This window comes from Eumetopias jubatus, unplaced genomic scaffold, assembly GCF_037043125.1.
Source record: "Eumetopias jubatus isolate StellerSeaLion01/CBP00866 unplaced genomic scaffold, mEumJub1_p1.0 scaffold_13, whole genome shotgun sequence".
NCBI classification, from domain to species: Eukaryota; Metazoa; Chordata; class Mammalia; order Carnivora; family Otariidae; genus Eumetopias; species Eumetopias jubatus.
In genome coordinates this window covers 10,398,961-10,414,487 of record NW_028274819.1, presented here as the reverse complement: position 1 = coordinate 10,414,487, position 15,527 = coordinate 10,398,961, and the positions used below count along the sequence as shown (strand labels likewise).

Below are 15,527 nucleotides of genomic sequence, written 5' to 3'. Positions count from 1 at the left end.
TCTGTGTGAAAATGTGTCCTGAGTCCCGAACCACCGACCTAGGAATGCGCTTTGGGGAAGCAGCTACAGGAACACGGTCATTGGCTGAGTCGGGGACTGTTCTCGCTGGCGCATCCCACAGGGGCGGGGGCGGGGTACAATGAGCCCCCTCGACATCTGTTCAGTGTTAAGAGCACTTTAGACCAATTTTATCAAAACATGCAGCTTGTCAAGTTTTAACGAATTCCGTTATTTAAGAAGTAAGCTACCACTCCGTAGCTTGCCCCTGCAGGTCCTTCCCCACTGCGGCCGGTAGGGTCATGGTGGAAATCTACTCAATTGGAAACTTCCCAGAACAGAGCTGAGGGGCGGGGACAGTCTTATCAGGAACTTTTCTGTTTGGGGTTACGAAAACGGGTGACATTTGGAGGCTGATAAAGCTGATCCCCCAGCCCTTGGACTGTATATAAGGAGCAGCTCCTGCCTGCTCTCCTGCACTTTCCAGCCTTCAACCCTTCTCTGGAGATCGGGACCCAAGAAGAACCATGAAGTGGCTGATGCTGGTCACCTTGGTGGCACTCTCTGAGTGCGCTATCATCAGGTGAGTCTGCAAGACACACAGCCCCCGGACCAGCCTCCCAGGGCTGTTTCCTTCTGCTGCCTGTCACGTTCCTTCCTTTCCCCTCACATTTTTCTTCCTTCTTCCCTCGTCCAACTCTTCTCTGCTCCACCACCTCCAGCCCCCCTTCTGGTTTCCCTCTGCCCTTTTGGGGAGGCAGCACTGATGACGTGCATCTTGTGTCCTACCCGGGGCTGGGTTCCCAGCTCCAGGACCGGGCGGGGTGACTTTACGCAAGCATTCAAGCTCTTTGCGTTCGGGTGCCAAAAAGAGAAGCGTCTCCCCTCTTGGCTTCCCCCTCCTTCTCCCTCTCTTGGGCCAGCTTCCTTTTCCTTCTGAGGCTTCCGCGGCGCCCCACGAGCAGACTCCTTGCCTAACTATGCTGCCTCCTCCAAGCCCCCTGTTTGCCAATGCTCCGTCGCAGGGTTCCCCTGGTCAAAAAGAAGTCCTTGAGAAAGAATCTGATGGAGCATGGGCTCCTAGATGACTTCCTGAAGAAGCACAGCCCCAACCCAGCCAGCAAGTACTTCCCCCAGGAGGCCACCATGATGGCCACGGAGCCCCTGGAGAACTACATGGACGTGAGTGCCCGGGCCGGCCCCGGAGGAGAGAGAGGGGCTCCCGGGGGTCTAGGATGATGGGCCGGGGCTCCCAGGCAGGAACCCAGGGGTCTGAGCCCAGGATCGCAGACGCACAGGGGGTGCAGGAAAACTCACAGTCAGAGCCGTGGTTCTCATTGGCTCTTTTGTTCAGCCATCCCGCGTTTATGCACAAAGAGCACCTCCTTCTGTGCCAGGCACTGTGCCGGGCCCAGGGGCAGCTGCTGTGGACAAAACCAAGCGCGGCCCCTGCCCTCATGCAGCTCACAATCGAGGAGGGAGAGATAGACAGCAAGCGGGGAGCCTCACAAACCATGAAAAGCACAATGGGGCCAAGGGCTGCACAGTAAAAGTCTCAGGCTCAGAGAGTACGGCCGGGGCAAGCAGCGAAGGAAGAGCTGGGGTTTCCAGGGGACAGAAGAGTGTCCCAGGGGGTGAAAGCTCGTGCCAGATCCCGTGACCGTGGGGAACAGAGTGCATTTGAGGAAAGGAGACTGGTATTCATGGAGAGCGGAGAGGGAGGGAGAGAGGCACAGTGAGGCCTGCGGGGTCAGTGAGTGGAGCCAAGTCAGAGTCTCAGGAAGGTCTGCAGCCTAATTGGCACTGAGTTGCCTTCACCGGGAGGGCTGACATGACCAGATGGGAGCTTCAGGAAGATCACTCCGACTCTCCGATTTGGGACCCCATGCAACACCCAGCCCTTCGGTAGATACTATGCGTCCCTACTGTGAATGGCCCTGGGCCAAGGGTATGAGACCAGGTTGCCTGTCCTTACAAGCTTAGTCTATTTAAAACCTCCAGCCCTGGTGCCTTGGCTCTCTTGCTTGGGAGCCACGTGACTTTGGGCAATCATTTACATTCTGACTGAGCCTCAGCTTCCTCGTCTGTAAGACAGAACCACTAATATCTACCATCAGGTTGTTGTCACAAGTAATGGATGCAGGAATGTTTTTTGGAGTGCTTAGCATGGGGCCTGGTCCTTGGTAAGAGCTTGGTAAAGTCAGCCCACCTGTTCACTTAACAAATATTTAGGAAGCGCCTACTATGTGCAAGCAGCTAAGAAAACAGTGGTGGAGAAGTAAAGTTCCTGGAGCTTATATTCTAGAGGGAAAGACGAATAGAGACAAATAAATATGTAAGATAATATCAGGGAATGACAAGGGTCACAAAATAAAAATCGAGCAAGGGGGGAAGTGGGGAAGGGGCAAATGTAGGTAAAGGGGTCAGGGAGGGCCGCTTGGCAGAGGGGACGTTTGACTAGGGCTCTGAATGAGTGATGAGTAGGAGCCAGCCCAGGAAAGATATAGAATAAACATCTTTCTAGCACAAGAAATAGCAAGTGCAAAGGCCCTGGGAGGGGAAGGAGCTTATCATCATCAAAGAATCACGAGACCAGCGGGGCTGGAACAGAGCTGGCAAGGGAGAAAGTGCTGCCCATCGTTAGGTGGCTCGTTGATCTCCCCATCAACAATTTACTGAAAAAAGCATTTCAGCATATATTCTGATGAGTGCTGTCAGGTTGCACCCCTTTCCGAGAACGTGCATTCTCTAGGACAACAAGACTGAGATATACAAGACGAGAGCTGAAGAGGGGACAGCAGATTGGGTGTTCATGGTGCTTAGAAGAGAACAGTCAGAGGGTAACAGGGGAGCAATCAGGGAAGACTTCCAGGAGGAGGGGAGACCAGGCTGGGCCTTGAAGGATGGATGCATTGGACAGGGCAAGAAGGACCAGGAACACAGTGAAGGGAAAGGTGGGAGATAGGCTGAGGAGCCGACCCAGACACAGCCCCCGGGGAGGCCAGGCCGGGGAGTCCCAGGGAACGGTGCGCTCGGTGAACTGTGCCCCCCAACCCCCCCCCGGACAGATGGAGTACTTCGGCACCATCGGCATCGGCACACCCCCTCAGGAGTTCACCGTCATCTTCGACACAGGCTCCTCCAACCTGTGGGTGCCCTCCGTCTACTGCTCCAGTCCTGCCTGCAGTGAGTGCTCGGCCCCGCCTGGCCCAGGCTCCCTGGCGCCAGCCCTTCGGGGAGCCCACAGCACCCAGGGCTTCAAGCCTGGGGCAGGCGCTCAGGGATTCACTCCACAGGCATTCACTGAGTACCTACCTTGTGCCAAGCATGGGGCTTAGGTGCCCAGGGATAACAGGGTGAACCACACATGGTCCCTGACCTCAGGGACTTCAGTCCACTGGCAGAGAGAAGCGTGAAGGTGCTTAGCACCATGGATGACCGTGAGCCTGCTCTGCTCAGAGAGCAATCAGGGAAGACTTCCAGGAGGAGGGGAGACCAGGGGGTCCTTGGGGACCTCCCATCGGGTACATGGTCCCAACTGGCCCAACTAGACAGAAGTGGAAACTGGGGATGCTTAGGCTCTAAAGTTTGGGGGAAAGGTTACTTTTCTCCTCCAAAGCCCGCCCCCCCCAGAACCAAGGCACCCATCTTAGGAAGACACTCTCAGCCCATGACTCTCGCTCGGCTTTTTGAGTTTGACGTCATTACTTCTTGCCCCTGGCAGGCAACCACAACCGCTTCAACCCTCAGCAGTCCTCCACCTACAAGGGCACCAGCCAGTCAGTCTCCATCGCCTATGGCACCGGCAGCATGACAGGTATCCTGGGCTACGACACCATCCAGGTGAGTACCTGCTGGCCGGCCACCTCCTCCGCCCAGCCCTGAAGCCATCTTCCCAGGACCCTGGGGACCACAGTGCACCCCCAGAGTGAGCTTATTCAAGCAATGTAGGTCTCGGTGACCACAAAAGTAAGCTGAAAGGGGACGCAGGAGGGGAAAGTGGCAAAGATGTCGCAGCCATTTCTAGGTGGAGCAGTAGTGGGTAAGGGGGTGGGGCGCCAGGAGCCTTAAGCCAACTTCAGCACCAAGTTGAATGCCAGGTAGAGGACAGGAGCAGAAGGCAAAAAGGCTCAGTTCTCTTTCAGCACCTCCTCCCCTTTTCATACCCCCACCTGCAGCCCCCCTGAGTCAGTGAACTCGACAAGCCCCACCCCCGACCCCGCAGGGTACAGCAGGGGTCAAGGGCTCTGACTTGCCTGGGGTCTGCTTTGCACCCAGTCGTCAGAAACACACACACACACACACACACACACACACACACTGTGACCATCTGCTCTGCAGCAAATTCTCACTCTGCATCTCAGACCGTGGCCATCTGGAGATCAGTAACAAGCATTCCCAGGGCCAGTCCCTCCCCCTTCCTTCCAGCCTGCTGCCCTGGAAGCCAAGTCCTACTCGAAATGAAGCAGGGATGCTCTGGGCCCATGGCGGGCACCCCACAGTCCTCAGTCAACACAGGCTGACGGTGAACATCTTGGTTTCCCCCAATTCAGGTTGGAGGCATCTCAGACACCAACCAGATCTTCGGCCTGAGCAAGACTGAGCCCGGCTCCTTCCTGTACTACGCTCCCTTCGACGGCATCCTGGGTCTGGCCTACCCCCAGATTTCATCTTCCGGGGCTACCCCTGTCTTTGACAACATGTGGAACCAGGGGCTGGTTTCCCAAGACCTCTTCTCTGTCTACCTAAGCCGGTAAGTTGGGCAGGGTGGGGGGGGGGGGGCAGCAGGGGGCCGTCCAGGGCTGGGTGGGGTGGACGGGGTCTCAGCAAGAAAGGGATTTGAAAGGTCAAGGTCTAAGTCTCAAGAGGTAAATCTCAGAGACAATGGTGCCAAATCCCTCCCTGACGAACCACCTTCCTTCGTCTTGTTTTACCAGTGTGACTTTTGTCACCTTGACTTACACAATCAAATGTCATTAACCATTTGCTCCCCAGCACCAGTTCCCTCATTGTTGGCCCCCGGGAGTGGATTAAGTGAATCCACTTAAAATGGAGGCCAAAATTCCATAGCAAAAAATGAAAATAGGATTTAATGTCTTGAACAAGGGAACTTTTAACTGATGAAAGCAAGTTTCTTCCATTAGTTAACAAAATCTAGATTCCGGTTGTGACTATGAGTTAGTTAATTGGAACAACGAATAAAGAATAAGCCAAGGGCTGGTTTGGTTGAGTAAAGGTTTATGCAAGAGTATCAGAGGGTGTCATCAATTTTCTTGAGACACTCAGCTTTCCTCTGACACAACCTTCTCTCTCTCAAAGTGGTTTGTTGTGCTCGATGTTTCTCTCGAGTTGCTAACTGTTCTGCTGTAATCTCATTGGGTCACATTGTACTGTCGGATGTTTTCAGGGAGGTGGGGTGGGCTTAGGGGAGTGGGGATGGTTTTTTCTGTGGCCAGTTCTTTCATGGTTAATTTCCTATCATTGCCCGCCTTTGCTTCCCTATCTGACCCGAAACTGCAAGGATGTAGAAAGTGAATGTCCCAGTAACAAGGACTCCTACAATTTACAACAGGGGGAACCATTCATCCATTTCTCCTCTTGGCCACTTAATATTCCAGTCGGCTGGTGCACATAACCTGTCTTTATGGCTACTTCGGTATTTCTCTTATTTCTCCAACCAATCAGGGCTTTCTCCTTCACAGCACTCTGGACATTTTAGACCAGAGAATTCTTTGCTGTTGGGGGGGTGGGCTATCCTGTGCATTGCGGGATGGTTAGCACCTCCCCGGCCTATTAGCTTTCAGTAACACCCCTTTACTCTTTCTGAATCACGACAATCAAAACTCATCCCAGATGTTGGCAAATTGGAAACCACCCCTGGCTGAGAGCCAGTGAACTACACCATCAGGTCCTTACGAGCGGCCACTGCCATGCATTTGCTTCTCTCGAGCTCCCCGCAGCAATGGGAGTGAACCTGGGGTAGAAACCACACACCTTGGAGCCAGAAAGACATGAGCCACTCCCTGGCTGCGTGACCTCGGGCGAGTTGCCTCATGTCTTTGAGCCTCACTGCAAAGTAGAAATAAAAATAGTGACCTTGTCTGTCACTCACCACAGCTCCTGGCACTGGCAAGAGCGTAATCAAGGGTAGCTCTTAGGACGGGCATAGTAGATGTTCCGGTGAATGAGTGACTGCGTGAATGAATTCCTGTCTCTCACCCCCACTTTCCATAGCAATGACCAGAGTGGCAGCGTGGTGATGTTTGGTGGCATCGATTCTTCTTACTTCACTGGAAACCTGAACTGGGTGCCTGTTTCTGTTGAGGGTTATTGGCAGATCACCGTGGACAGGTGAGAGCACTATGAAGGGCCAACACCCTGCTGTGGGCCCCCGGTCTCCTTTCCATATAGACTTGGAGGTAACTAAGCTTTCTAGAATCCCCCTGGAAGAGCCAGCGCCGGGAAATGTACCCCAGGAGGAGAAGGCAGAAGCTGGCCAAGCCAGAGAGATCCCAAGAAAGGTACCTCCCTGGAGAAGGAAAGTCACTTTCCTTCTGGTCAAACGGGCAGGACAATCTCCCAGCAGACATGTCCACACATCCCAGCACTTAGCGGACCTTGACCTAGCTCACGTCCCTCCCTCCCACCCTACGGTGAGGGCACTGACTTGTTTCAGGGCGTTCCTTTCTACTCTCCCCTTCGGGGCCTGCCCCTCCCCCAAGCAGCCTCGGTCCCCAGCTGTTCGTTGCCCAGCTGGCCTGCCAGGGTGACCAGCGGCCCAGGTTTGCCCGGGAATGCCCCATTTCCTGGAACGCCAGACTCACAGTACTGAAACCGGGATGGTGCTGACCAAACTGGCACATGCTGGTCACCTTGCATCTGCCCCAGCCCAGCTGAAACTTCATCACGTCTTCCACCTCCTGCCCCTGCTCCGTATCTCCCTCACTCCCTGCCTGTGATGCCCTCCTCCAGCTCTGCACCTCCTTAGCAACCTCGGGGGTCTGCTTGCCAGAGAAGCCTTCCGCGGCACCACCACCCTCCCCCTGGATTATGCTTCCGTTCCACGGCCATGTGTCCTGCTCCTCCGGCTCTTGTTCCACCAAAACCCATCTTTCCAGCCAGACCGTGTGTGCACTGCAGCACCGTGTGCTCACTGCAGCCTGAAGCCATGCGGCTGTCTGGTTCTGCATCTCCCATGCCTAGCGCAGAGCCTGCACTCAGTCAATATTTGTTGAGTAACTGAATGCGTGAATGAATGAGAATGGCTGGAATTTTATGTATTGGCCAATGGATGGAAGGGGGGACCCTCTGGGGCCACCTGGTTCCTCCTTGGGGAGATATATATATCCCCTGGGGACTCAGGGGACCCTTACTTGCATCTCGTCCTTAGTGTCACCATGAACGGACAGGCCATCGCTTGTAGTCAGGGCTGCCAGGCCATTGTTGACACAGGCACCTCTCTGCTGAGCGGCCCAAGTGATGCTATTGCCAACATCCAGAGCTACATTGGCGCCAGGCAGGACTCAAATGGCCAGGTGAGTCCAGCCCTGAGTGCCCTGATCTAGACCCAAGTGGTGGGTCTGCCATGCAGAAGAAACAAGTCTCCTAACCCTCACTCTTTCCAGATGGCGATCAGCTGCTCAGCCATCAGAAACCTGCCCGACATCGTCTTCACCATCAACGGCATCCAGTACCCTCTGCCTCCCAGCGCCTACATCCTGCAGGTAAGGGGGCTCTGGGCCAGTCACCTGCAGGTGCCTGCAGTGAATGTGGCCACGCACCACGGCACTTTGCACAAGGGAAAGTGCTCTTCCAAGGGCTGAAGCTGACATCTGTTCTGCACAGCCTCCAGAGAAAAAGGAGACATTTAAAATAAATGCAAGAATGACAATGTGGATGCAGCGCCCCCCAAGGGGAAAAGTGAGGCAGAGACTGGTGGCAGGAAAAGAGGATTTCCGGTTGGATGCCTGAGTCCAAGTCCTGGGTCTCAGTGACTAGCTCATTGATTCCGAGCCAGTTGCAAACTCTCCCAGCTCTCAGGGTCCTTGTCTAGAAACTAGAGATGTCAGCGTTCCCCACCCCCAGAGCGTGGGTAGGGTAATCGAGTGGGATCGACCACATCAAAGCTACAAGGGGTTGAGCAAATGGAAACCATACCTCCCGTAGGGTCAGGGCTTGTGATGCTCCTACTGTCTCTGCAAGTAACAAATCTTTACTTGGTAGGGTATGAGCCACAGGACAACACTTCACCGACTACTATAATGCCAGGTGGAAAACCAGTTCTGCCCTGCGGGTCGATGTTATTCAGCAAGAAGTATTGATGGCCAGGCGGTTCCCTCGCAGGGATGCCAATTAATTAAGAGGGGGCGTGGCCTAGGCAATGAGGAGAGGGGTGGGTTTCAAAGCTCCCCAGGTGGTTCTAATGTGCAGCCAAGGTGGTGGCCCGGTGCCCTAGTAAGTGAAAAGGACTAACAGCTGATCTGCTTTGCCACCGGACGGGGTCAGAATGAGAAAAGGCTGTGTCACCGGGGCTTCCAAAATCCTTCACGGCAGCTGACTTCTCCCTAAACCTCTTAGCTCCGATGCTGATGTCAGGGTTTGTACATCTGCCAGAAACACTGGTTCATGTCTAGTAATCCCTGGAAACCAATAGCAGAGCTAACAGCTTATCCAGGCAGACCCCCGGCCAAGAAGAGCCAAGTCCCCGGACACGAGCCAGGAAATTCTTCCCTTGCACGTGCCATGCGGTGGCCCAGGGACCTTGATGCTTCGTCCCCGGCGCCCTGGCACCGCAGAGTCTGTGCCCCGTCTCCAGCTTTCTTCTCCTTTCCTCTAGAGCCAGGAGGGCTGTGTCAGTGGATTCCAGGGCATGAACATCCCCACCGCCTCCGGAGAGCTTTGGATCCTGGGTGACGTCTTCATCCACCAATACTTCACTGTCTTCGACAGGGCCAACAACCAGGTCGGCCTGGCCCCCGTGGCCTGAGCTGGCGTCTCTCCCGCCACGTCCCAAGAAGATCTAGCCTTAGTCGCCCGCTCTAGATGTATATAATTCTCCCGAATGTTCTTCCTATGGGACTGTGGGGGTGGAATCTTGGGCCCCTCCCCTGTCATACCAATAACGTAGAATAAAAACCTACCCTCCTGGAAAGTGTGCCTTGTATTTCTCCCCACACCACCAGGGTCAGAACACCAGGGCAGGGGGACAAGATGACCATGTCCACTTGGACAACACCAAACAGTGACAGGGCTACACACCCCGTAATAGAGCCGGGAAGATGATAGGCCTTCAGCAGGTCCAGCTGGGAGAAAGACGGGCACCAGAAATACCAGGCCTTTTGCCTCCTCGTGGAATAGGGCACCTAGGTTCTTGGTGAGGGAGTCAGCTTCTTCTTCTTTTTTTTTTTTTTTAAAGATTTATTTATTTATTTAAGAGAGAGCATGAGAGAGAGAGAGAGCATGAGAGCGGGGAGGGTCAGAGGGAGAAGCAGACTCCCCGCTGAGCAGGGAGCCCGATGTGGGACTCGATCCCGGGACTCCAGGATCATGACCTGAGCCAAAGGCAGTCGCTTAACCAACTGAGCCACCCAGGCGCCCGGGAGTCAGCTTCTTCTATCTCCCAAAGACAGTAAGAGATAGTGAGAAAAGGGAAGAGATTAGGGGGAGGTAGCATTCCACTGATGGAAATATTCCAGGCAGGGGATTGAGGGGTGACCAAAGCTGACACCCCCACATCTACTGGGCTGCTCTCTGGGATTAGCTGGTTGGTCCAGACTAACACTTGAAGACCCCTTGACGCTCTGGGTGCAGGACACTGAACTGATCCGATGGTTTTCCATTGGGGAGGGGGTGTGCAGAGGTTGTGAGAAGGCAGTGGGCATGCCCTTTAGCAAATACACCCTTGCCTGCAAATGGAAAAAAACCTAGAGCAGCATTTCTCCCAGTGGGTTTGGTAGCAAAACCTCCAGTGAAAAAAACAAAGTTACAGAATAAGCATGCAACATGTAGCATTCTAGGCCCTGCTTGGAGGTGCAGGAGGCCCGTTTCCCCAAGGCTCTGAGAAGTGCTCCCACAAAGTCATCTGTTTGACCTTGACCCAGCTCAGCCTGATGCCCAGTGCCTCTCTTGCTAGCAAACCTTTTGCAGTCCTATGCTCCTCGGCTGGACTGTTGGAAAACTCCCACGGCTGGCGAGCTGGATTCCAGGCGGAGGGCTGGCGCTGGGCCTCCCTGCGGGGAGGGAGTGACTTTGGGGTGTCCAGGATGGGATGGCTTGGGAAACTCTCTTGTCACATTCTCCTCCAGTTTGTCGTTTGTCACTCACACAAATATAAGATGTTGGGCTCTAGGATGCCCTGGGTCTCCCCAGTGTCACGGATCCTCTCCCTAGCCCATTTTCCAGAGCCGAACAGTCTTTTTGAAATAGAAATCTTGATCACATCTCGCCCTTGCTTAAAACCTTCAACTAACGCCTTGCACTTGCACTTGGAATAAGACAATACATCTTCCAGGCCCTGCATGCTCTCTGGCCCCCGAGTACCTTCCCTGCCTCACGTTGACCCCCTCCCCTCACCGTGAGCCCCCCACCCACCCACCTGGCCTTCTGCCACCTCCACAAATACCCAAACTTCTTCCCTACCTCTGGACCTCTGTACACCTTGTGCCCTTTGCCTGGGTTGCTGCTCCTTTTCTCTTGACCTGCGACCACCGAGCATCCTGCAGATCTCAGCTTACACAGCACCTCCCTGTGAAGACTTCCCTGACCACCCTCTCGTGGAGCCCGGCCCTCCTATCTGTTAGGGCACTCGGCACACCCTGCAATCATGCATTTCTACAAGTGCTCGTTTTAGATCCACGAAGGCAGGCACTGCTGAAGCCCCGGCATCAAGAGCAGGGCCTGGCACATCGCAGGTGCTCAATAAATATTTGCGGACTGAGTGATGAACTCAGGATGACTTTTTGAAAGGAAACAACAAGGAAGTGGATCTGCTTTCACTGAGGGCATGCTTAAGACAGCAGATGGGTCCGCTCCCACCCCCACCAACGTTCTGTCCCAATCTTATTTGGTCCTGAGACAAACAGGTGGACTTCTCAGGTTTCTGGGGAGGAATTTCACACTGTCCTGGCTCCTTTGCTCTGTTTATGTTTCTGGCATTTCCCGAGCACCTCCCATGAGCCAGGCAGTGTGCTAGGCTCTGGGGATGCGGGCCCGTCCTCCTGGACCCTTCCTGCTCTGCTCCTGGCCCCTGCAGCTGCAGCTCAGCCCCTCCTTCCCGCCCCTCTTCCGTTTCCTCGCCCTGGGATGCCTGGATCCAGACAGAATCTAAAAAGACTCCCCTTTAAACAGACCATTTGGACTAGGAAACCTGGAGCTGACATGTCTGATCTGACTCTTTCCGCTTTGCCTCCACGAGATAAGATAGATTCACATTCCTGTTCTACGGTCTCAGGCTTCCCTCCGTTCATCTTTCTCCATTCCCTGCAGGCCTCGAGGGTCTAAGCACAGCTCCATCCATCCTTCCGCTTCACATCTGTCCAGGAGTATATTTTCATCTCCCAGGTCTCTGCTCCACTCATCTGTGGAACCCACACCCTCCCTGGACGCGGGGTCTCGTGCAGTGCCAGTAGGAACATAAACTGGTAGGCTCCCTAAGGAGCACCATTTGGCAATATCTATCAAAATGAGAAATGTGTATACGTTCTGGCCCAGTAACTTCCCTTCTGGGAATTTATCTTTAAAACATACACTTGCACAATGATGTAAGTACGAGGTTATTCTCTGTAACATCTTTTGTAAGAGCAAGATTTGAAACAACCCAAATGTCCACCGATGGGGTCCACCCTGGTTAAGCAGGCTATGGTGTGTGCACATAAGGAGCTACTCGGCAGCTGTAAAAAGGTTAAAAATGAGTATGCTCACATGCTTGCTTCGGCAGTACATATACTAAAAATGAGTATGCTCACTAGGTGCTGGGAAAAATCTTGAAAAGAGATTGTTAGGTGAAGCACACACATGCACAAAAACAGGTGACAACCAGGCTTATACTAAGAATCTTTGGATTACAAAAAAAGAAAATAAGATTTGCTTGCACTTACACAATGGAACTGAGAAAGGACACCCAGAATCAGAAACCGTAAAAGGAAGAAGAGGGGGAGCTGGGGAGACGTCTCACTGAATACAATTTTACATATTTTTATTTCTAATGATGTGAACACATTACATGTTAGAAATAAGGGAGGGCACCTGGGTGGCTCAGTTGGTTAAGGCTCCGACTTGGTTTTGGCTAAGGTCACGATCTCAGGGTCGTGAGATCAAGCCCCACGTCAGGCTCTGAACTGAGCGTGGAGCCTGCTTAAGGTTCTCTCTCTCTCCCTCTGCCCCTTCCCCCACTCTCTCTCACCTCTCTAAAACACACACACACACACACAAAAAAAAAAAAAACCAGGGCACCAGGGTGGCTCAGTCGTTAAGCGTCTGCCTTTGGCTCAGGTCATGATCCCAGGTCCTGGGATCGAGCCCCGCGTTGGGCTCCCCGCTCGGCGGGAAGCCTGCTTCTCCCTCTCCCATTCCCCCTGCTTGTGTTCCCTCTCTCGCTGTGTCTCTCTGTCAAATAAATTAAGTCTTTAAAAAAAAAAAAATCTTTTGAGCCACCTGGGTGGCTCAGTTGGTTTCGCATCTGCCGTCGGCTCAGGTCATGATCCCGGGGTCCTGGGATCAGGCCCCAAATCAGGCTCCCTACTCAGTGGGGAGCCTGCTTCTCCCTCTGTCTGACGCTCCACCTACTTGTGCTCTCTATCAAATAAAGAAATAAAGTCTTTTTAAAAAATTATTTTTAAAAAAAGTTAAGGGAAGTTACTCTTAAACCTCTGAGTTATCCTAATTTTTTTCAAAGATTTTATTTATTTGTGGTTTGTCCTACTCGGCTTGGTTTGTCCTTGAGCCTATTGATCTAAAAACCTCCAACATTAGGTCTCTTGAACTGGGTCCGATCATTGGGCCCCTTGAGAACTCCCCAGGTCCGGTGAAACTGACACCATGGACCAGGCTTCAGGCATCCCCTCTTCTGCATCCTCTACTGCTTCTCAGAAGATTCCTGAAGTGTGGAATCCAGGTAAGGGACCCTGAAGTGTGTGTTCACCCAAAACCAAACTCCCCCACTGAGTGTTGGAGTCTGAGAATTCAGACCAGCTCCTGCCATTCGTTAAAAGCAGCCCTCACCCATCTGGGGTCTTGAAGGCAGTCCCCTGGCCTGCTGGAGCCAGCCAGCCCTGGACAGGGGCCCAAGCGTTCTGAGGCTTCTCTCAGGCAGAACATGTTCTCAGAAAGTTGGATCCCACCGGGGCCTTCCAACATGTCACGTCAACAGTACCTGAAGGAGGACAGCTCTGAGCCCCCCAGGGGTCCTGGGAAGGGACTATGCTGACGACAGTGTGAGAGAGTGAGAATCCTGGGCAGCCCAGAAGCCCTCTGGGGACAGCTCCTTCACCTCTTCCCCAGGAGCGTGCATGTGCCCGGGGGGCCAGTGGAAAGGAGGCAGGCTCCATCCTCGACCCCAGCCAGCTGGACGTGCTGGAGAGCCAAGAGCCTGGGAACGAGAGAGGGACAAGAGTGGCATCCTCAGGCCCTCGGGAGGACAATGCGGAGTTGTGTGCCACACGGTCTCCCAGAGGGTCTGCAGAAGGACTGGGTGCCCATCGCCGTGACCTGCTCTGTAATGCACGGTGGTCGGTTTTCTTCCTGTCTCTGTCTCACCGCCCCCTCCCTCACTGTGCTTTCTGGGATCACGCCCCCAAGGTCGGTGACTCCCCCAAATATTTCCCTCTAGGTCTGCTCCTGGGGGAGCCCAAACCAAAATAGGGTAATCACAGCGCCCTCCACAAACTGTCTCTGAAACCAGAAGAATTGCACCAGGTGTGCTGCGTAGGGACGAAGGCGAGCCTGGTAGTCAGAGAACAGGGCTCCCCTCCCAGCTCAGACGTCACAATCCGTGCAACCTCAGGACACTTCTCTGGGCCTCTGTGGTCCCCGCTGTCAATGGGGAGAGGGAGCCCAAAGAAGCATTTTTTAGACTTGGACCACCTTGGGGAAAATGTTTACAGCTATCCTAATGCCCTTCGTTTTGTTTTTTTTCTAATGTTCAAAATAAACACGATTTACTTGAGCTCTATGGAGGAGAAAGCTGGCATGAAAACTCAAACTGCACACTTTATTGAATAGCGATGAGCAAATTTTGGCACTGACTCTCAACCACTACCACCTTGACAGCTGGACTGTTCCAGAAGTGGCAACATGGAGGCAGCCAGCATGCTGCACGTTCATCCTGAAATTAGATCCCAGGGGGCATCGTGACGTGGGCCGGCTGCCCCGGGGCGCAAGCACAAACCACTGAGAGGTATGGAGGTATTAGCGCATGCCATGGTCACAGCTACCTGGGACATTTACAGGTGAGGGAGCTGGACCTAAGGTCCCTGGGCAAGTCACAGCTGACCAGGGCATCCCAGACCTCACTGTCCATCACATGCCTCAAGTCTTACTGGACAAGAAGGTCTCTAAGTCCTTTGCATCTCTCAAGCCTTGGGTTTGCACGCTCCCAGCTAGAAATTCATTATTCCTGCCACCGCGCTGGGATTGGGACCTCACTGCCACGCTGGTGTCTGGGTGGGTGCCTCAGATGGCCTTGCATCCAGCACCTCTGCAGATGCTCCGCCCTGGGATGTGTGCTGAGCAGCCGGGCACAGAAGAGCTGGGGGGCGACGGGGGTGCAGCGCCCCACAAATGTGGGCGGGGTCTGTGCCCTGGGGGTTGCCAAGTAAACGGATTTCAGTGATAGCAAGCTGGTGACCAGGTGACAGCATAGCTCCCTGTCTTCCGGCTCCATCCCGCCCCCATTAACGATAGCACTGTCCTCTTTCCACCTGTCTTGTGAACTGGGCTCCACCACCCAGATCCCACCTCAGGACTGACGATGTAGTCCCACAGCTGCTGGGAAGGCTGTCCGCCCTCTTAGGGAACTGCCTGGGCTGAAAGGAGCCGCCAAGGTTACGCCCCTTTCCTGGGGCAGCCCAGTTAGAACTACTGGTCAACACGGGGCACAGAGCCCTGGCTCCTGGCACCAACTCGGGACAACCCTGAGGGGCCATCCTAGCCGCACAGGGGGTTGGCTGAGGCGTGGGACTTCTCCCTCGCTGCTGCCCTCCCCGCCTCCCGCCCACCCGCGGGTGCCACTGCTGAGAGGGTGCCCTCGGGAACTGCCCACTCCTGTTCTAGCTCTGAGGCTCCCACCAAGGGCACCCAACCCGCGGAACCGCCTCTGTCCATCTTTTCCCTTTCCACTGGAAGAGCCCCCCCACCAGCCAAAGGCAGCAGGTGCTTCCACAAGATGTCACCGCACGCCACCCCCGTTTGGGCCGGTTTTTCTCCCTTGCTGCAGGGTTGAGGTGGGGTGCTGGTTTACCACCCATGGGCTTGGAGTGACATTTCCCCACCTTTCCAAAGGCGAGAAGTGAACAAGCAGGGCAGTCTGGGGGAGA

General features: G+C 54.2%; 1 protein-coding gene across 1 annotated transcript; it reads left to right on the top strand.

The window, feature by feature from the left end:
- The first annotated feature begins 377 nt into the window (after positions 1 to 377).
- On the top strand, positions 378 to 9,148 carry LOC114220396 (pepsin A). The gene is made up of 9 exons (XM_028118244.2): positions 378 to 580; positions 1,023 to 1,179; positions 3,066 to 3,183; positions 3,722 to 3,840; positions 4,551 to 4,750; positions 6,232 to 6,348; positions 7,388 to 7,532; positions 7,623 to 7,721; positions 8,834 to 9,148. The coding sequence occupies exons 1-9, from the start codon at positions 525 to 527 to the stop codon at positions 8,981 to 8,983; spliced, it is 1,161 nt and encodes a 386-aa protein (XP_027974045.1). The 5' UTR covers positions 378 to 524; the 3' UTR covers positions 8,984 to 9,148.
- The last annotated feature ends 6,379 nt before the right edge of the window (positions 9,149 to 15,527 follow it).

Coding starts and splice junctions, on each gene's coding strand:
- LOC114220396 (XM_028118244.2), top strand. CDS start 525: ATGAAGTGGCTGATGCTGGTCACCTTGGTGGCACTCTCTGAGTGCGCT. Junction 3,184..3,721: donor CTGCTCCAGTCCTGCCTGCA/GTGAGTGCTCGG, acceptor TGCCCCTGGCAG/GCAACCACAACCGCTTCAAC. Junction 7,722..8,833: donor CCAGCGCCTACATCCTGCAG/GTAAGGGGGCTC, acceptor CCTTTCCTCTAG/AGCCAGGAGGGCTGTGTCAG.